Below are 22,621 nucleotides of genomic sequence, written 5' to 3' on the forward strand. Positions count from 1 at the left end.
AACCACGCACGCCTCAATCTCCTTTAATCTTTTCCATGTGCAGGGTTGTTTTATGTTTTTTTTTTTATTTTATAACATTAAACTTTGACTTCCTTTTCCAAACTCATGTTGATGTCACTCATTCTGGGTCCGTCTCCTTCTTTCTATTTGTGCTGTTCCCTCATCCCTCCCCCTTTCCCATCCTCCTGACCCTGGCAAGAATTCACTACGGAGCATGGGATCAGTCTGCTGGGAGTTTGGGAATTAAGATGCAGAGCCATCACACAGAACACCTTTACAAGATCCTTGTGATCGGTGACCTGGGAGTTGGCAAAACAAGTATTATCAAGCGGTATGTCCACCAGAATTTCTCGCCGCACTACCGCGCTACCATCGGGGTAGACTTCGCTTTAAAAGTTCTCAGCTGGGACTCAGACACGGTCGTCCGGCTGCAGCTATGGGACATTGCAGGTGAGTGCACCAAGGACTAGAGTTGGTCTAGGGTCTAAATCTAGATAATTTCCATTCCATTATACCCATAGCCCAGCACAAAATTTGTTGCTTTCATTTAACGTAAACTTTTTGTTTAAAACTTTTTCATTATATATAAGATAACTCAGAAATTGTTTCAATGCACAGTTGAAGAAATTTTTTTTTTTTTTTAATATTGTGATAGCAAGACTACATTATAAATGGGAATTGTTTTAGAATTTGACTTTATTTAATTTTTTTTCAAAAATGTTTTTATTGAAGTCATCAAATACACTCTGGTACACAAGCAAATATGACAAGAAACAATGACATAGTCACAATTTATAGCATACAGTTCACTTGTGGTTTGAGGTAATAATTTTGCCTCAATTTTCTCTTTTTACCAATCAATAGAAAATTAAACTTTTAACAAAAAATTAAAGTTAAAAAAAAGTCTGATAAACCATCAAATATTTTTGATTACATAATTTGTTCAAATTGTTTGGCTTTGTTTTATTCTTTATTAATATTATTATTATTATTATTTACATTTATCTGTATAGCGCCAGCATATTCTGTTGCGCTGTATTAGTAAGTATTTTTTTATCTGCATAAAGTCCTTGACAGCTCAGCCTGTAACAGTCATTTGCAAATACATTTACACGAATATGTTAAATATCACATGCCTAGTACAAATTTCACTACAGATTGTCTCTACTTCATCAGCACGCTTACTTTGTGTACTTGAGAAAAAGGAAAAAAAAAAATATCATCATAGTTAATTTGACATAATCGACCAAAAAAAAAGGGACCTCATGAATACAGATGGAGAAGAGTTTATTGCTACAGTATGAGTGATGGACAGTGGCAGTATAAAATTGCACCTCAACTTTAATATCTGGAGCTAAGTCTGAGCTGATCTTACAGGATAGTATGGACTACCTCCTTTGTCCTTAGCCATAGTGTATTGTTCACTGCAACAAACGCTACTCCATCTGTAGCTAGCCATTAAAGGCAATAATACTTTGAAATCACTTGTGTTATTCGTACTTATGATAGTACTTTTTTCAAAGGCCATGCTAAATGACCATGCTGGTAGCAGTAGGTTCAATTAGACAGTGCACTATGAAATTGTACATTTGTACAGTATCCTACTCATTTCCTATTATATTTTAACCTTTTCTTGCAGTGGTCTCGTAATGTTTACTAAGCATCTCTAGATTGTAGATGGCATGAAGAATATTAGCATGGGGCGACAGGATGATGTTTAGAAGCTTGAATGAATGGGGCGGTTTGGCCGACCTTTCAGACATCACTATATAATTGTATTATTATTTATTATATATTATATAGTATTCTGCATCTACATGCCCTGGTTTGAACGAGAAATTCCTAGGGCATAATACGCTTTACGAAATTATATGTAACAGATACTGTATCTCTATAGCAGCCAGTTTTATAACAATTTAGTTACCGTTTAGTAAACACAGTGAATTTTACTTAGTGTACTGCATTAGTTTCATATTTAATTTTATGTATAGGAAATATTTTTTTTTTATATGCACCTTCCCATCGCCAACAACAGTGCCAATCCTTTGGGTTCAGCCGCCCCGCTGCTTATTTGGGTAGTTTTGGGGTTTCTTCACTAAGCCTTGGAGAGTGATAAAGTGGATAAAGATGTAGGGGGTCTATTTACTAAACCTTAGATGGAGATAAAGTGAACGGAAATAAAGTACCAGACAATCAGCTCCTAACTGCCATGTCACAGGCTGTGTTTAAAAAATTACAGGGGCTGGTTCTTTATCTCTGTCCACTTTACCTCCATCTAAGGCTTAGTAAATAGACTCCAAAGTACCAACCATTAAGGATAATAATAATAATAATAATAATAATAATATGCAGAGTCTGTAACACAGTCAGTTATGTACTATATATTGTAGGCAGGTAAAGCTGACATTTCATAATAATCAAATAGAAATGATGACTCCCCCCCTCCTCCCCCCTGATCGCCTCCTTCCCAGAACCAGCACTATCCTGTTAGATGGGTGGAACCACCATGGCACCAGAAAAACATGAAAGGGAGGGAGCGATAAATCCTCTTTAACGGAAGCAGAATTATTACTGTCCTATGAAATGTATTACTTCACAGGTGGTCTTATTTTCTATCATATATACTGACATACCGGAATCGGTATGATTTACCTCCAATCCCGACAGCAGCTGCCCGACATGGGTGAAAATCCTGATCGTCCCTAAGGTAAGTACTCACTAACCTAATTCCCTCCCTTAACCCTCCTTAGGGGTGCCTAATCCTAACCTTCCCCCCAGTGCCTAACCCTAATCCCCCCTCTAAGTGCCTAAACCTAACCCCCCCTTCCCCGCCGCCTAAACCTAAGTCCCCTGGGGGGGTGCCTAACCCCAAGTCCCCCCCGGGGGTGCCTAACGCTAACCCTCCCTTCCACTAGCCTTACCCTAACCTCCCGTGGGGTGCCTAACCCTAAGTCCCCCCCGGGAGCCCTAAACCTAACCCTCCCCCACCCCGCACGGCTGTCCGCGCTTGGCGCCCGGCATCACTTTGATCGGGATGCCGGGCGACGGTCTCCCAGCGGCGGTAAAAAGACAGGTGTCTAGATTAAGACGCCTGTCATTTAACCCTCGCCGGGATAAAGTAGTTGGGAAGCCGGCTGTCGGGATTAGGCCCCCCGGCTTCCCAACTGCATACCTAACAGAGCAGGTAGCAGCAATTTCTGCCCGTGGTGTGTCTGCCATATATGCTGTAAGGTTCAGTGTATATTGTTATCTTATGAATCAACGCAATCAATTGTCCAGCCATACCAAATGAAAGCCATCGAGAATAAGTGAACCTTTGTTGAATAGTATGTGCATCAATACAAACATTTTCCGAAACATTGTAATTACTGCAGATATCATTGGTGGAATTTAAAGTCAGGAGAAAGACAGTTAGGCAATGGGATTAATATGCTGATAACATGAAGTAACACGGTAGCCCTGCCCCCTAAGCTCTCCGCTGCATGCCAGCACTTCTGATTGGTGTTTGGCTCTGATATAGAGCAAGTGGGCGGCAATGGCTGGGAAGAGCATGTTAGTCAGGTTCATTTGCATTCTAAACAGCTTGATTACAATTTTAAATAGCTAAAACGTCACATTAAAGTGCAACCGTATTATACAATATATGTTTGAACTTTTACTTTTTCTAAACTCTTACTTGGTTTAGCCTCACTTAAATTTATCCGATGAATAAGGGGTCTGTGTATATGACATGTGTCACTTTTGTGGCATTGAGGCTTTTTATGACATTGGTCAAAGTGAGTCTAGAAATATGTTTTACTGCATAAATTGCCGTCCATTCTAAACATAAGAACAAAACTTGATTTCCGATATTTCATGTCGTATTGCGACAAACATGCTGCTCCTTCTCCCGAATATCAGGTAGCACTCCTTTAAATGCACCCTATCTAGCCCTCTGTTTCAGTAAAATGATCCTCTCTTTCAGAAGTAAGGGTCTCATTCAGACCCGGTCGCAAGCGCTGAGCTCTCGCAACCGGGTCGATGGTTAGGCCCTGCGCATACGCAGAGGCCGCGCTGCGCGTGCGCTAGCCCCGGAGTGAGAGAGAAACTCTTTCGCTCCGGAGCTCACTACAAAAGGGCCGGCTGTCGATGTTGATCGACAGCTCGGCCTGTTTTGTAGGTGGGGCGGGGAGGGGGGTAGTTTCACAAACTACCCCCTTAAGGAACGCCTGCCGTTTTGTGGGCAGCCGCACTGACATCAGCAGTGATGTCAGTGGGGAGTTTCCTGCTCGATCAGAGCAGGAAGCGCCCTGGAGCTTGCGGCTGCCGAGACCCAACCTTAGGGTCTCGTCGCAAGCCCCGATGGTCGCGATGGTCATGACCATCGCAACCATCACCCTGTTTGGTCGCTAAGTGTGGTTGGTAACCCACAGCTTAGCTAGCAACCAGGAGGCCGCACTAAAAAAAAGAAGCGGCCGCCCTCATTCAGAGAGAGCGATCGCTCCTTGCGACCGCCTCTGAATGAGGGCCTAAGTCAGTGCCCTACTGTTCATAATCCAGGCTTATTAATGCCGGGTACACACTAGGCCAGGGGTGGCCAAAAAATATCTGTAGTCAAGTTAAAGAGCCGATAGCATGCACTAGCTGTCACAAGGCCACGCCCCATTTTTGTGCGCACGCCTTTGGTATGACATTTGCAGGAGCATGACCTTGTGTCACACCCCCGTTTTTAGTCACGCTGGGGCCGAGCACAGCACATTGAAAATACACAATTTGAATTTACATAATCTTCCCAATATAATTTTTTCACTGTTGACATAAAAGAAAAAGCCAGAGTAATATAGAAAACATTGAAAAAGCCACGTTCACATAAAATACACAGAAACAAGCCAGATCCACGTAAAATACATTTTAAAAACCACATCCACATAAAATACATTTTGAAATCCAGAACCACATAAAATATGTTTTAAAAAACGAAATCCACATAAAATACATTGAAAAATCCAGAGCCACATAAAATATGTTTTAAAAACCACATCCACATACAGTAAAATACATTTTGAAATCCAGAACCACATAAAATACATTGAAAAAGCAAGATTCACATAATACACACTTCAGCTCCTCCATGTCTGCTCCCTTACCATTCCAGCCCACATTCATGTGTCATTGCAACCCCCTTGCCACTGCAGTGGCCTCTCGTGTCACTCCAGCCTCCCCCCCCCCTAGAGTTATCTCAACAGCCCCAATCTATCCCCATAAGCACAAAATCAGGCATCATCCCCCCAGCTCTCAGGCTGCCCCCCCCCCACTGGCTCTCAGGGAGTAGTGCCCCATATGCAGTGCCCCCCTATAGTAGTGTCCATTATGCAGTGCCCCCCTGTAGCTGTGCACATTATGCAATGCCCCCAGTAGTTGTGCCCCTTCTGCACTGCTCCCTGAGTTGTGCCCATTAAGCAATGCCCCCAATAGTTGTGCCCCTTTTGCAATGCCTCCTGTAGCTGTGCCCATTATGCAATGCCCCCAGTAGTTATGCGCCTTCTGCACTGCTCCCTGTAGTCACACCCCCTAAAGTAGTGCTCCCAGTCCTAGCTCCTCCTCCCCGTCCTCACCCCTGTGAAGAAACTTACCTGCCTTCATGCTGGCACTGCTCTACGCCATCTGGGCTCCCGACTCCAACCTTCGCTGCTGCTGCCTGCTGGATCTAACGAGACCCAGCAGGTGTGCAGGCTCCTCACATCGCAGGTGACGTCTTTAGCCTTTCATCGCTTCAGAGGCCAACGTTCACAGTTCCAGTAGGGGTCTGCCGAGCCGTGAGCTGCATCGGAAAAACAAAAGATCCGCATGCGGCTTGAGAGCCAGGGGGTGGCCATCCCTGCACTAGACGATGTCTAGTGTGTGTACGACATTGGTGGGACCCGGTAGGGGTCCCGGCATCGTCAAGTGCATACACACTTGCCGATGCCGGGAGTGACGGAGCAACAGCAGCATGGCCCCCGTTGACAATATCGCCCGTCAGACCTGCATGCAGGTCTGACAGACGATGTCTCTGACGATGCGTGGGAGCGCCCATCGTGAGCGACATAGCCGGTACACACTGGCCAATGTGGACGATATGTCATCTGATCGGATGACATAACATCTAGTGTGTACCCGGCTTAAGGAATATTCTAGATTCACCCAACTCCTCCCATCGCCTGGCGCAGATGCCACCATCTTGGTCCACATGTCCATGTTTTTTTTCCCTGCTAAACGGAACGCACTTGTGCAAAAGTAAGTGCATGAGATCACAAAAGAACACTCGCACTGCAGCTTTGCAGGTCACCAATGACCTCTGGTGTAATGCAACGTCATCTGTGTAACCAGTAACCCCTCCAGGCTTACTGATAACGTAGATATCTGCGTCACCGGAATTGAACATAATCAGTCTATTGTTGTACATGGATGCTGTACACGGGCCCAGTCAAACTCTATTATTCTGGACACAGGAAAATTAAACGTACGTTGAAAGGTCACGAGGAGCTCACAATGGTATTCAGACATGTGATATTGTTAGATAGTTGGTCTGTTAGTTGCAGTTATTGAGAGCAATGTCCGTCCTACTATTTCCTGAATGGAAATATTGGCGAAATTTAGGAGATGCCCCAAATTGCCCAAACTATGCTCAGGTGTTACCGTGCCAGAAATGTAACTCTCATGAAGGTGAGGTAACAACAAACAGACTAGGGGGGAGATGTACTAATGCTTGGAGAGAGAGATTAAAGTACCAACCAATCAGCTCCTGTCATTTTTCAATCGTTAGAAAACTGACAGGTAGGAGCTGATTGGTTGGTAATTTATCTCTCTCCAAAGGCTAGTAAATCTCTTTCTATACCTCTTTTGCCCACCAGATGTGAGGATGGTCCAAAAATAATTGGGACTGTTGGCAGATAAGCGAATTAATGCCCCTTTCAAACTACCGACAGTCAAGGCAGCTGTCCCATGAGGTACAGTAAGGAGAGATGTGCAAGATGTTATATATAAAAAAATGATATAACGATCAGCCACTACTATGGGTGTTTCTACCAAGGCAGCTGTAACATAGGAGTCAATCTCAACAAAAGAAGGTAAATATAAATATATAAGCAGCGCACAAATAGCCTTAGGCCTGATACATAGATGAATAGCTAAGGTTCTGATGGGCACATAAAGAGGCCTCTTACAGATGAAACAGCAGATATTGTACATAATATGTAACAATAATAATTAAGAAATATTATACAAAAGAAGACATATTCCTCCAGTCCAGTATGGCAAAACATGGACTTCAAATACGGATGTAGGTGAGAAAAATGTCCAGCCTTTTAGTCAGAGCTGTAACTAGGGTAGTGCGACTAGTGCCGTGGCACAGGGCACCGCAGGGCAGGGGGCGCTATTTGGGCCTGTCAATTTTCTGTTTATTATCATTCTCACTTGTAGCTTTCTCTTCTTTTTTATGCCCAGCATCTCCTGGTCTCCCCTATCTCTTCCCTGGCCCTTCCCCATGAGGCCATGGCCCTCTCTCAGGTGCACTATATTATGTCCCTATTTATCCCCAGCATCTCCTGGCCGCCCCTGTCTCTTCACTGGCCCTTCCCCATGAGGCCATGGCCCTCTCTCAGGTGCACTATAAAATGTCCCTATTTATCCCCAGCATCTCCTGGCCGCCCCTGTCTCTTCACTGGCCCTTCCCCATGAGGCCATGGCCCTCTCTCAGGTGCACTATATAATGTCCCTATTTATCCCCAGCATCTCCTGGCTGCCCCTGTCTCTTCCCTGGCCCTTCCCCATGAGGCCATGGCCCTCTCTCAGGTGCACTATATTATGTCCCTATTTATCCCCAGCATCTCCTGGTCTCCCCTATCTCTTCCCTGGCCCTTCCCCATGAGGCCGTGGCCCTTTTTCAGGTGCACTATCTTATGTCCCTATTTAAAAAATGGGGGAAGGGGGCGCCAATGCTCTCTCTGGCACCGGGCACCAAAAAGTCTAGTTACGGCTCTGCTTTTAGAGAATGGTTTCTTAAAAGTTCCATGGGAATAATGGTGGGGTCCAAATTAGCAATGTAATCCAAAGATTGATGGTTCCCCTGGTGCACGGTAAGTCCGTTGGAAGTCCCAAATATGAAATGAGTCCAATGCCAAGTGGAATGGAGGTTCTTGAAATAGAGTCCCTGCTGATAAAATGTGTCCCTGACGCGTTTCGCTGCTATAGCTTGCAGCTTCTTTGTTTAATATTAGTTGGTGGCTCCACCTGTCACTGTGTGCAGAGCAATGTGGGGGCGGGTTGTCATGGGAGCCCCCTGGAGCAATGGTGTCCTCCACATTCGCCTATATAGCCTATGCCGAGGGCCAGCTTATTACTTCGGGCCTGATATAGAGTCACAAACTGATGAAACTGTTTTTGTGCTTTTGCCATAGTCACATCTGCGACTTTATGCTTTTACGACTACAAGCCCTTCCTAGAGTGTACAGGTATGCGTATAAATGGGCAAGGACTGATACACCCACTTTGTGTGTCTTTAGATGCAACAATATTGCTTGGTACGTCATTAGATGCAGCCATCGGTCGCACCATCAAAACTTGCATGAAAAAATTTGACCATTTGTGCAATAAATCTGCATTGTATCCGAGTCAGAATCAAGCCTTACAAGTGCATGGATACATAGGACAACCACTTGGTGTTTCTTCCTGCACTGTGTAATAAGTGCTTCAGTTTCTGAGCAGGAACAGTGAGGTTTCCAAAGAGGAAGAGGAAGTATTATTATTATTATTATTATTACATACTTGCCTACTTTTGGTTTTTCCTATCCGGGAGAGACCTAGTAAGGAGCCGTAGGTTACCACTTTTAGGTGGTGGGGCGGGGCCAGATTCCCACGTCATTAGTCCTTAAAACAGCAAAAATGCAGTCAATTGCGATTCTCAAAATTGTGGCCCCACCCCCTCCCTACGGACCCGGCAATTATTTCTTCATCCTGCCCACTTCACTAGAAAGTGGGTGGGATGTGGGAAATCCGGCCACTCTTCAAGGGGACTACACAAAGAATTGGGAGACACCCGCACCTTCCAGGGGACCAGGAAAGTACATATTATTATACTTTATTTATATAGCGCCACAAGGGGTCTGCATCAATGTATGTATAAACATCTCATCTGCCAGAGCAGGGGAGTAAAAACTCCTACAGCTGTCTCCGGCTGAGCACACAGCGCATCAGCGTAGTGCTGATGCGCTGTGTCTCACTCCCTGCCCACTCCACTAGGCATGCGCGGGATCTTGCAAGCACCTCGAGATCCCGCGTGCAGCCCCACAGAGCCGGCAGCCGCAGCAGCAGGGACAGCGCTGTCCATGCCGTGGTGGTAGAACAACGCGCCAGCTGCCGCTGTCGATATCGATAGCCGCAGCTGGTGGAACATTCAGGAGAACTGAGCGTTCATACATTGCCCAGCTTATTGCAGATAGCAGTGCCGATAATGACAGGGGCGCATAGCACCCCTGTCATTTACCGCCCAGCCATTCAATAATACATGGTGGGGAAGCGGTTTCAGCACACTTAACATGTGGCAAGATGTATGAACCACCGAAGCAGTATCAGTGCACGTTAGGCGCGCTGAAACTGCTTCTCTCCCATGTATTATGGGCGGGCTGGGCGACAAATGACAGGGGCACTTTGCTATCCACAAGGTAGCGGCGCCAATAAGCTGGGAAATGTATGAACGGTCAGTTCGCCTGACCGTTCCGTCAGCTGCAGCTATTGATATTGACAGCTGCAGCTAGCGTTGCCCTACCACCACAGTAGGGACAGCGCTGCCCCTGCTGCGTTGGCTGCCGGCTCCTGATGCATGCAAGATCCCGCACATGTCTGGTGGAGCCGGCCTGGAGTGAGAGACAGTGCCTCATTCAGCACTAGGCTGATGCGCTGTGTGTTCAGCGCTGGGTTTGCCGGAGGGGCGAGTTTTCACTCCCCCACTCCGGCAGATGAGGTGTTTATACATCTCATCGTTAGCGCTACCTGCTTCGCCTTGGTAAAGAGGCGAAGCAGGAAGCGTTATAGAGGCACGATATTTGCTGCTATAATACATCTCCCCCAGGGTTTATAAACATTACTGCATCAGTTTGGTTGGAATCGGTATGATTTACCTCCGGACGCACATCTGGCGGTTGGAATCCCGACAGCGGCTGCGCGACATGGGTGAAAATCCAGATCGTCCCTAAGGTAAGTATTGACTAACCTAATTCCCTCCCCTAACCCTCCCTTAGGGGTGCCTAACCCTAACCTTCCCCCCAGTGCATAACCCTAATCCCCCCTATAAGTGCCTAAACCTAACCCCCCCCTTCCCCTAGCCTAACCTAACCTCCTGGGGGGGTGCCTAACCCTAAGTCCCCCCCGGGAACCTTAAACCTAACTCCCCCCTCCCGCGGCTATCTGCGTTTGGTGCCCGGCGTCCCTTCGATCGGGATGCCATGCGCCGGTCGAAGGGACGCCGGGCACCGGTCTCCCGGCGTCGGTAAAATGACAGGCGTCAAGATTAAGACGCCTGTCATTTAACCCTCACCGGGATTAAGCAGTCGGGAAGCCGGCTGTCGGGATTAGGTCCGCCGGCTTCCCGACTGCATACCGTTTGATGCTGTTGGCAGTGGGGAGGGGATGATGGTATTAGTGAGGGAAGGCAAAGCACATGAGGGAAGAGGGCCCTGCTCGTGAGAGCTTACAGTCTAAAAAGTATTTGATTTAGTACCCAGGCTGCCTTGGGAAGTGCACAATGATTGTTTAAGGGTTATTCATTTACTTTAGTTACAGCAATCCTAAATTTTTGGTTAAGCGGATTTATTCTACTTCTTTACAGTATGTAAGTACTGTAGATAGTAACATACAGTAGAATCCGGTGCACATCATTACCAAGATCAGGTTAAAAAAAATTAATAATATCTTTTTACACAATGTAGACTTGTGTGAGATGCCGCAAGTCATGTGCTGTCCGGTCAGATGATCCAGCTTCCTGCTGTAACTCCAAAAGAAATCATTAAAAAAAAGCTGGAATTCTGGGTATTTGACAACAAGTGGAGCATTGGGGTGTGATGGCCGTGAAACATTCCAATCGCACACAGAAAGAACACGGTCTTTCAGCAATATTTTAGGCTTCAGCTTAAGTTAAAGTGGAACTAAAACCCCAAATCGAAAAGTGTGATTTTAAAACTCTGTGTATGAGAAAACTATTCATACATTGGAAAGTGATACCAGACATGGTTAATGGATCCTGACTGACATTAGTTCTATGAGCTCTGCATCTGCTGTTGGGAGCTGCCATGATGTAGACTGTACTGCACAATTATATATAAATATAATTGTCTTTGCTCATCCTCAGTCTATAGCACTAGGTTTGCTCCCTGCGGTAACCCAGTTCTCTTCTTGTTGGCAAAGGCTGCCACATGCAAATGCCTATTTATCATCTCAAGATAGTTAACCAAAGAGAACCACTGAAAAAAATTAATTAATTGGCTAATAAATACGCATGCGCAATGTGAAAAAAAATCATCCGGGTGCGTGCGAAATCGCGGCTTCGTTCTTTGCTGAATCAGGCCCCAAGTTGGTAACTAGGGATGTTGGACTAGGGCTACTCAGAGAAATACAGTATGGCTGCAGGTGGTAGCAGCTGAAAGAGATACTCTCCCTCTGTAGGAGTGACACCCTTTTAGGACTTTCTTCCCTAGACTCTGTCCTGGAGTCTCTGGATACAGGAGCTGATGCAGAGAGTGCACTGTGCCAGTTTGTGTCGCATACATTGTGTGATTTCACTCCCAGCGTTACCAGGAGTGTCCACGCTTGTTACACTTATATAGGCAGGACAGGGGCATTACGATGGTTGTGAACCCCTTACCTACAATCCCTGATCCTCTTTTTGTTGTAGACACAACATCTACTTTTAAGGGTGTACTAAGCCTTGGATAGAGATAAAGTACCAACCAATCAGCTCCTGTCACTTTACAGGCTGTGTTCAAAAAATGACAGTTAGGAGCTGATTGGTAGGTACTTTATCTTTTTCCACTTTATCTCTCTCCAAGGGGCCTATTCATCATAATTTATTTTTCACAAAAGCATGTGGAGATTAACATTTTCACATACTTTTGTGAAAAATAAGTGTCAGGGCCATTCATCAAGTTCCGAAAAAGCATTTTTGTCAGAACTTGATGGTGTTACTGAAGCCCAGTCTGAGATGGCATTCAGCCCCCGATAGCCTTCACAGGCTGCTGTTTACATGGCAGCCTGTGAAGATTTGAATGCCAGCCACAGCAGAGGGATCTATTCAGATCAGGCACCCAAGGTGGCTGGGAGGGGATCGGACACCAGAGGCGCTGCGGGAGGGGGAGGAGGTGAGCCAGCAGAAGAATTAGACGGGGGGAGCCATTCAGCAGTGAAGAGGATACTGACATCTGTCGGTAAGTATCCTAACCCTACCCCTAAACCTAACTCTCCCCCCGCAGCCTTAACCTACCCCCCCCCCCCCCCCGCAGTCTAAACCTAACCTCCCCCCTGCACCCTAACCCTCCCCCTAGTGCATAACCTTAACCCTCCCCTAGTGCCTAACCCTAACCTCTAACCCTCCCCATATTCACACCACTTACTATCAGGATGCCGGTGGTCAGGTTGCTGGCTCCGGGATTCTTTCTGGTGTTGGGATTCTTCTGCCGGCATACTGAGCGCCGACATCCCAACAGCCGGAATTTAAACCACATCCCGATGATATAACAGGTGCTCAGTGGGTGTGCAAGTGGTAGTTAGTCCTATCAACAGGCAACTTAACTGGGTTTCGGGCTTAATAGCCAGGTAGAAACAGGTGACTGTAGACAGAATGAAACAGGTCTAAAGTTATAGTGGTAGGTGCAGCCTGGAGCGAAATGCCGACCGCTGGCTTCCCGACTGTCTAATCCCGGCAGGAGTCTAATGACAGGCGTCATTTTACCTACGCCGGGAGCCCGACACCCGGCATACCGAACGAAGGTAAGGTGGGTGCGGACAGCCATGGGGAGGAAAGGTCAGGGGCTCCCCCGGGAGGGTTAGGTTTAGGCTAGGGTAAGGGGGGGTTAGGGTTAGGTACCCCCGGGAGGGTTAGGTTTAGGCTAGGGTAAGGGGGGGTTAGGTTTAGGCACTTGCGGGGAGGTTAGGGTTAGGCACCCCTAAGGGAGGGTTAGGGTTGGGGGGGTTAGTAATAGTTAAAAATACTTACCTGTTGAGATCTTCGGTTGCCGGTCTTCCGGCGTCGGGATTTGAACCGCGATTTGAACCGCGATGCTGAGTGGTGTAGTGTGCCAGGTTGTAACCGCGCATGTGTCACGGCCAGGGTATTTCAGCATGGCGCTAGGCGGGTGTTACCTGTGAGGTCGTTGTGGCGCGGGCTGTCTGGTGGCGGAGCTGGTGTCTGGCGGGGGGCTTTGGCTGCGCGTGTTGTTGTGCGGGCCTGTTGTCACTCTGCGCTGGTAAGGCCTGGCGGCGTCTCCGTTCCGTTTGGCATGGGCGCCGCCATCTTGCCTTCTGGCCATGTGATGCGGCTGGCCAATCCTGGTGAGTCACATGTTCCCTCCGGCCAGTAACAACACGGCATGGGGTATTTAGGAAGGGTCAGTGCCTTCCTTCTTTGCCAGTGCAACGTGTATCTCAGCCTAGCTGAGAGGGAGTTCTCTGTGCTTATCCTGTTCCTGTAAAATTCTCTGTCTGACAGTCAGCTCCTAGCTTCCGCTGGAATACCCCGCTTCCTCCATCACCCTTGCCCATACCTGAGTGCCTGTGCCTGCTGACATCCAGCTCATTTGCCTTAGTTCACTACCTGCATACCTGGCTTATTATTTCCTGCATCACTACCTGCATACCTGCTGGATTATTTTCAGTCTCACTACCTGCACACCTGGACAGCTCTAATTGTTTCTACTTGGACATTAACCCATTACTCCCACCACAGAACTCTTATGCAGATTTATATATTCCTGGACTTTTATTTACTGCCATATTTTATGTCTACTCAAGCACATATTAAAAAACCTAGTTTTTTATACAAATCCGCTTCTGTGATGGCTCCTGCTACCACCCCGGGTCCACAAACAACCCAGAACATAACAGCATGTACTCTAATGGTGTATAGCGGTATGCTCCTTCATGGAAGCAGTGGTTGCATAGGGTATTGGAATCACTGTTGGGGCTTGTAAGGCGCTATAATGGAGGAGTAGAGTTTCAGGAAACGCTCTAACATGCAGGTCACCAATGGAGAATATGTACCGAGAGAGGGCGCACATCATGTGCAGTAGCGCATGTTGGAGGCCAGACATCCGGAAGAGCTGTGGTGGATCTTAGTGACTGCGGACTCTTACCTTACGGATGGAGGCAGCACCGAGTGCTCCTCATCAGGCAGGCTCCAGCCACTATTGCATTCCAAAGATGGCATTAGCCTATAGTAGCCTATAGGCTATTCTCTGCCCTGCTAAACTTGTGAGGTTATAAAAAGTGGGAGGTGACTGCTCCACAACCACCAATCAGCTCATTTTAGGCATGACCCAGGTAACCCGGGTTGTGCCATTTACACTGCACCATTACCCAGGTCCATCCTGGGTCCAACCCTGGTAGCTACCTGGGTTGGATTGCTGGGTCACTTGACCTGGGTTATTTTTCAGGGACCCTATTACACTGAGCTGCGACCCGGGTAGACCCAGCAAAAACCCAGGTTTTTGCTCTGGTGTAAAAGGGGTATTAGTGTCTCGTTTGTTCTAGAGAGGGTCAAGAGAAAGCCAGGAAAAGTTAATATAGCAGTTTCTTGCTTTGTGTTGTGTTGTTGTTTGTGTTGTTGGCAGCTAGTTTGGTCATTAGTACTATCAGCCAGAACAGTGAACAGTTTGGGTCTAGGTTTGTTCTTTAAAGGTCTGTTGTCGTTTCTGGATTGAGATACGTGTTTTTTGGGTGGCGGGCCAGGTTTTTTGTGAAACCTGGCTGTGGCGGGAAGGTGCTACAAATCAGCAGCCAATTGCAACACAAGAAGTCATAGGAGACCATACACGAGGAGAAACTGCGCCTGCCAGGGGGCTGTTCTAAGTTTCGATGATGCGACCGATCTAAAGATGCAGCAATCTGTATTTCAGAGTTTTTGAGCGCTGAACATGGCAGTCCCAGTCCTCGCACATTTGGACACATGAATGTACACCAGGGAAGGACCTTGTAGTGGCATTTTTATTTAGTCACAGACAGGTAACCACAAATAGACGCGCCAATTCTGTGTCCACCTCTGAATGAGAACCCAAGTATCTAAAAGCATTTATATGACACGTGGTATATATTTCTTCCTGTTTATATGTAGTGCAGAGTCTTGTGCAGTCTATTCCAGGATTTGTTTTATGTTAAATGCATAGAACAGCATATTGATGTCCACAGGAAGAAAAACAAATGTTCACATAAAACCGCTATTCTTCCACAGTAATAAAAAAAAAAAAGTTTTAAAATTTTTTTTTTTTTTCAGATTTCCACCACGAGGCGTCGGTAAAACTTGTGAATGAAAATGAAAGCCGTTCAGGCAGCTTAGCGCTGTTTTTCTTTCCCATACTTTGTGAAATTCTTCTAAGGGATTATATTAATTTAAGCAAATAGCTGAAAGTATGTTACACATTTGTTTTGCTACAATGATTCGTATTAGTCAGAAAGATTAGCAGGCTCATTTTTAAAAAACTGACTTTAAGTACCAATTAGAATGTGTAAGTCGGAGCTGTACACTTACCAGCAGCTGTGACCTGGGCTGCTCTATACTAGTAATGGCTTCTACTGCAGCTCACAACATAGGGATACCCATTCAATCCAATCCAATCCCATAAAGCAGAATCACATGAATACTATGCACGCTTTCTGATTGTAGGAAGCAGTGTTACATAGAATCTTTTATCCTAACAATTTTATGTATTAAAATGTGAATATTTGAAATTCTCTTTGCTGTTTTTAGTATGCAGTGAAGTTTAGGGCCTGATTCAGGGCGAATCGCAATGGTGATGGCGGCTGCGTAGTCGCACGCAATGAAAATATGCTAATGCCTGCCATCGCTCTGCCAGCATGGAGGCGCCCACTGCTGCTTTCCCACATCCGTAATACCTCGCAGTCCTGCTTAGCCAGCGATGGATTCCTGTGTGCGTGATCGCAGTGCGTTCACTGCGCACTGCAATGCATGCGCAGTACGCAACAATCAGCCGATCTGAGTATGCGGTTGCAATTGCGATCCGAGCTGAATCAGGCCCTTGATTAGTAAAACAGTGTTATATAATAAATGATCTGTAACTTACAGCAGCCAACCAGATGCTATAATATTATAAAACAGTTGTTATTATTATTAATATTATTATCTGTGTTATGCTGGCCATACACGCTACAATTATCGGGACGATCCGCCCGATATCGGCGGATCGCCGCGATAATTGTAGCGTGTGGGGGGGTGACCGAGGGTTAAATATTGCTCGGTCGGGCATGCTGGATTGTCCAGCATGCCCGTCCGATGCGATATTACCCGGTAAACTGTTGGCCGCATCGGGCAGTGTATGCCCAGCCGCGGCCGACAGACAGACATTTCCTGTGTTCCTTCCTACGGAAATGTCTCCTCCCCCGGGGGCGGAGCGCGGATGTCGGCTGATACACTGTGAGAGAAATCTCACAGTGTATGCCGGCGACATCTGCGGCTGGCAGGCTGCCAGATAAAATGTCTGTCGCTCTGACAGACATTTTATCTGGCAGTGTATGCCCAGCATTACTATTATAATTATTGTTATTATTTTGTAGACTATGCCTAGAGTACTCAGGGCCTGATTGAGACCCGGATGCAATTAATGTTGGAATATATGTGTATAACTGGCGGTGGTAGGGCAGAGTGTATGTACACACCAGCGGATGCCCTGGGACATGGAAAGCCTACTCTGCATGTACAGACATTTGTCACATGAGTGAAGTGCAGCATACAGGTCACTAGCCAGGGACTGTATGTGGTTAGCTGTGCAGCATGCAAGCGGCATCAGCAGGGCTGCCATCAGTAATTGTGGGGCCCAGGACTGACAAAATAGGCAGGGCCCCCCCCCCTCCAACCCGTGACGTGACTCACGCTGAATCACGTCATCATGGCCCCGCCCCCTGCTTCACATTACCGTTAATCGAGGCATTGTGAAACGCATGTGCTGTGTGACTTTTTAATGAGTTATACACATTCACAATTAAATGACATCAACCATTTAAGTGAATATCGGCATTGAGTGCGTGATGCGATTCACGCTGAATTGCGTTCTGGCCCCTCCCACACACTTTACAATGCTGCTAATCACCGCAACACCTACTAGCCTGCGTCCTGCCACTAAACACACCGTCCACCTGAGGAGGGTGCAGTCAAAAAGTTTATTCCATACTTCATCTATAGGGTGGAATGCATGACGTATCACATTTTGAATGCAATGTATCTCGCCACTCATCACAAGCATTTACTAACGCCATATGATATAATCACAAAGGACCGCTTTCCTGGTAAAAGCTGTCCTTTAATTCTGGGTATATGACCCGGGAGTACTTCTGCGCATTTGAGTGACGCACACGCCGCAGGTGATGCTGGGAGGGATCCGATTAGATCCATCTAAGGGGGAAATGCGAATATAAGCCCGCCGCTTCCAAGCTCCAGAGCTGGTGCATATGCTGTAAGCAGCCAAATCTCAGAAAACTGCATTTTCTAAGGTTTGACCGCAAAATATGCTTTGCAGCATCCCGCCCATAGTACTGTATTTATATAATGAGACCCCTACTCTTTTAGTAGTCTTATCTACTCCTTCATCTACTTATTTCTGTCAACTGATCCGAGGGTCAATGTCAGGCCAGCGTCACATGTCTTTGTTTCCTAAACAGAATTGTACTTTTGATATAATGGTTACATTTCATTTTAGTACGTCGGTCGTCAGGAATATCATCATAAATCATGTGAAAATAATATCTCAGTGTGAGTTGCTAGTGAATGGAATTATCAAATTATCCCAACAGGCTGCCGGCTTTTTCTGAGCAGATTTTATTTGTAGGCTTGATGGAATATTCTGCATAATTATGACTCTTGATTCGCAAAGGTTATAATTTACCAGGTCCTAGATAAAGCATGTTACGACAGTAATTTGATCTAGAATTGTCAGAGGATTAAAGCGATGCAGATGGTAATTTCACACAGGGGAATAGCATTGTTAGTTTCCCAAAAATGATCAGGACCCAGCGAGTACCATGTAGACACAATGAGTACTATGAATACACTTTGCTGCTTATTACAGTTCCTGAATTCAGCTGATAAAGCAACACTAAAATGTGTTGCTATAAAATAAAAAATGTATTTGGATGTAGAAATTTGATAACATATACTGTAGAGATGGACTCTTGACCCTACAATCCTCCTGTATTAGTTTGTTGGTGCTGTTGGGGACCCTGTTTATTTTATTATGTTTGTGGATTAGCACTTAAGATGCATACACACACAACAATTTAGTAAATGAACGATTTTAGTAAATAATTATCGTTCATTTTTTCAAGGGAAAAATGAACGAAAATCGTTTACTAAAATCGTTCGTTTACTAAATGTATTGAACGATTTTTTTTGAACTACAAACTATTATTGCATATTCCCTTACTGAAAATCGTTGCGTTGGTCAGTCTGACTGAACTACAAACTACAAACGTGAACGCGCATGAATGATAATCGTTCATCATTTTAACTCAGAAAATTAACGATTTTTTTCAACGATTGAACTATAAACGATATCGTTATCGATAATCGTTTAAAAAATCGTTGTGTGTGTATGCAGCTTTAGAGTACATCCATTCCCATCCTCACATCAACATACGCTGCTGCCACATACAGCCCTGTGCTCAGGGACATTTTAAGAGAGTATATATTGCAGTGTCCATGCAGGTCCCTGCACAACCTACAGTACATCCATTATAGAAAAGCCCCCATCTGTCCTCACTAACACATCAGTCATCTCCTAATATAATCTGTTCTGCTGGGGACCAGGCTTCTTCCGCTATATAACTCTCAGTCTGTGGCTTCCTGCTGCCTCCATTCCTGGGTCCCAGCGGTCATGTGACCGTCACTTCCAGCGTAGACGTCTGACAGAGCGGCGACCTGAGAGAGTATTTTCTGCCTAACCCTAATCCCTAACCCTCCACCTAGTGCAGAGGTTCCCAAACACAGTACTCAAGGCACACCAACAGGTAATTTTTTAGGAATATCCATGGTTGAGCAAAGGTGGTTAAATCAAATTGACTGAGGAACTAATTAAGGGCCTGATTCACAACGGATCGCAATTCTGCTTATACGCACGCAAAGCAGTTGCTAATATCAGTGGTGATATGTAAATGTTTGCATTCGCATTGCGATCACAGCCTGACATAAGGACGCCCACTTCCCCTTACTCACATCCGTATACTTTGTCAAAATAGTGAAACAATCGGTAAAATTGGACCCATACGCACACTTGCACAAGCCCTGACCACAGGAACGGCCACACACGCTATGAGGCCTCAGGCTGCACATGGTATTGCAGTGGCTAATTTATGCACGCCCCTGCCACGCCGTTGAAACGCACTGGCACGCCTGAGCTCGCCTGGCCACCCCCCCCGTCACCACCCACAAACGGCACTTCCTGTCACTCACTCTGCCATGGGTCTGCGTAGTCACTGCAATCTCATTCTCGAGCGTAGTGGCCATACACATGCACAGTACGCAACAATCGTCCGATTGCGTGCGTCTTAGCACTTGCGCTCCTTGCTTAATCAGGCCATAAGTCACCAGTGGTCAACCATGGATATCCATAAAACCTAGACTGTTAGGGTGCCTTGAGGACCAAGTTTGGGAGGAATAATAAAGAAACATTCTATTTTCTTCTTCAGGGTCCATAGGTATCCACAGGAATACCATGGGGATATTATGGTTGGAGAGATCCAGGCACCAAACAGTTAAAGCTTTCAGCTCCCAAGATGCCTCGGGTCCTCCTCCTCCATATATACCCCGATCCTAGCCGTAGGCCTTCAGTTGTTCGTTTGATGCGGCAGGAGTCGGACCTTTGTAACAGGGGACTGCTCAGGCAGTCCTAAGCTTTTATTTTATTTTATGTTTTTGGGTTGGCAGTACTATGCGTCTCAATTTAGATGCATGTACTGCGACTCTATCTACCTTCGCCGGGCCACAACACCAGTAACTGGGCTGGTGATTTTGGCAGGTCGCGGCTGAGCTTGCTAGCCACAATGCTGTGACCTGGACTACAACCAGATGCACGGAGATGTCAGGTAAGGTGGTTCCTTACTTACTGGGAATCGCGTGCGGCAGTCCTTGCTTCTGGTGTCAGAGACGCACCAGAAGCCGCTGCCTCAGGGCCCGGGAATGTCCGCATCCTCACTACACCACCGGGGCCTTATCGTCTGATGCCGGGGATCGACAGCAGACACTTCTGCTGCCACGAGGCCAGCGTATCCGGCTGGTTAACGCAGCTATGGGGAGGTAGGCGCTCCCCCAGAAGCTCCTCCCCCGACCCAGACGCAGTTCCTACAAAGGGTTTTGCGCGTCTGGGTTGCTCCGCCTACTCGCTACGTGTATGAGACGCTCACATCCACTATCAGTGCGCTGCTGTAGCTATTGGTCTCAGGGGGGTTTGGGTCAGTCTCCGTGTATACCTTTCCCATGGTTAAGGTATCCTACCATTCCTGTTGTGTGTGTAGTTGATTCCATTGTAATTATATTACATATACATTGTATGTGACTGTGTGCTTGCTGCTATTGACACTGTATTTTATATCTGTCTGTCAATTATAACTATCGCTGTTTTTTCTCTCCATCCTTTTGGGGTGGAGGTCATTTTCTGAGTATTTCACATTCATTTGAGATTTTGTGAAGGCTGAGACATAACATTGCATTTATTACCTTTATGAACATGTCTAAAGATAAAGGGAAACAGGAGGGAGAAACACCCATGCTGGTTGCATGTAAATAATGTATGGCCTATGTGTCCTCTCAGGATGTAAAGGATGGTTTGTGTGTTGTCTGTTATAAAGAGCCACCTCACCAGTCCAGTTTACTTGTCTCTGGACAAGAACCATCTTGGGTATCCTCTTTGTCCCAGGTAATGAAGCAGTTTGTGGATCGTATGGCTGCTACCACACTGCCTCCTTGGATGGGGTGTCCACAGCATGCCATGTTTGCACCTCCTATGCATCTTTCCTGGAAAGATGTTTATGGCCATTATAGTCAGAGTATGGCACCATCTAATGTTGAAAGCAGACCAGTAGTTACTAAGGCGCCTAAGCACAAGTTATCTTTTTATCAGTCTGCTCAACATATGGATTCAGACGCATCATCAGAGGAATCAGATGATGCGCAGGGTTCTTCTCCAGGGTCTAGCTCGGGGGAGGAGAACCATCCGTCCACAGTGGATGTTCTTTCTTTGGTCAGGGCGGTTAAACCAGTCCTAGATATGCAGGATGATGAACCTGCTTATATTAAGAAGGCTCCAATGTTTAATCACCACCTAAAGGTGGTCAAGACGGAGTTCCTGTCTCTAAACAGCTCACTGAGCTTATGGATGAGGCATGGAGTAACCATGACAAATGTATTTATGTGAATAAGAGAATAACATCGTTGTATCCTTTCCCAGCTTCTGTATGTACTACGTGGGAGGTACCTCCTACTGTGGATGCTCATGTAACGCATTTAATCAGAAATGCTATTCCATCAGCATCTTCTCTGAAGGAGTCCACAGATAAGAAAATTGAAGCATGTCTTAAGGCAATATTTTTATAATCTGGAGTTGTTACTCGTTCAGCTATGGCTGGAGCCTGGGTAGCTAAAGCTGTTGAAGAATGGATGTGGGCTTTGGAAGACTCTCTACCAGATGCTACCAGAGAACAGATGATGTATATCTCCTACATACAGGAAGCGTCTTCCTATCAGGGATGAGTTGCAGAAGATGCTGGAAGTTTAGCTTCTAAAGCATCAGCAGCTTCAATAGTGACACGCAGGGTCCTTTGATTAAGATCCTGGAAAGCTGATACAGGATCAAAGAGGGCGCTAGAAGTCTTACCTTTCTATGGAAAGGTCATTTTTTGAGCAGAGATGGATAAAATTATAGCTACTCTGGCGGCTTCAAAATCAGCAGGTCTGCCACCTACGGTGACTATAAAGTCTAGGCAGGTATATTTTCGGTCCTTCCGTCCTCAGGGACGAGCAAGGGAACAGTCTTCCTCTACGTTGACTAGTTTTTGCAAGACAACAAGGCAACAAACTAAGAGGTCTGGCCCGGCAAGACATCCAGCTTCTAAACTGGACGACAAACCTTCGGCCTGATGGGGCGGGCTTCCTCCTTGGGGATCCCAGGGTGGGAGGCCGACTTCTTCAGTTTGTGGATTGTTGCCATCAAACAATAGATGCCTGGGTCCGAGAAGTGGTCTCTCAGGGGTATGCCCTCACTTTCAGGAGGCATCCTCCCCAGAAGTTCTTTTGCACAGATCCTCCGTCAGATGTGGTTAAGGCCTTGGCCTTTCAGGAAGCCATTCACTCCCTGCTGCAGGCGAGGCTAATAGTCCCGGTTTCTGTGTAGCAAAAGGG

At 46.2% G+C, this 22,621-nt stretch overlaps 1 protein-coding gene across 1 annotated transcript in view; it reads left to right on the forward strand.

Moving 5' to 3' along the window:
- The first annotated feature begins 201 nt into the window (after nt 1–201).
- RAB38 (RAB38, member RAS oncogene family) overlaps nt 202–22,621 on the forward strand; it is a 75,260-nt gene continuing 52,840 nt past the window's right edge. The window contains exon 1 of the mRNA XM_088449033.1: nt 202–450. Within this exon, the coding sequence (XP_088305159.1) occupies nt 249–450 (202 nt within the window). The 5' untranslated portion in view covers nt 202–248. The remainder of the gene's footprint in view (nt 451–22,621) is intronic.

This window comes from Taudactylus pleione, unplaced genomic scaffold (genome assembly GCF_031769625.1).
Source record: "Taudactylus pleione unplaced genomic scaffold, aTauple2 ptg000478l, whole genome shotgun sequence".
Lineage (NCBI taxonomy): Eukaryota > Metazoa > Chordata > Amphibia > Anura > Myobatrachidae > Taudactylus > Taudactylus pleione.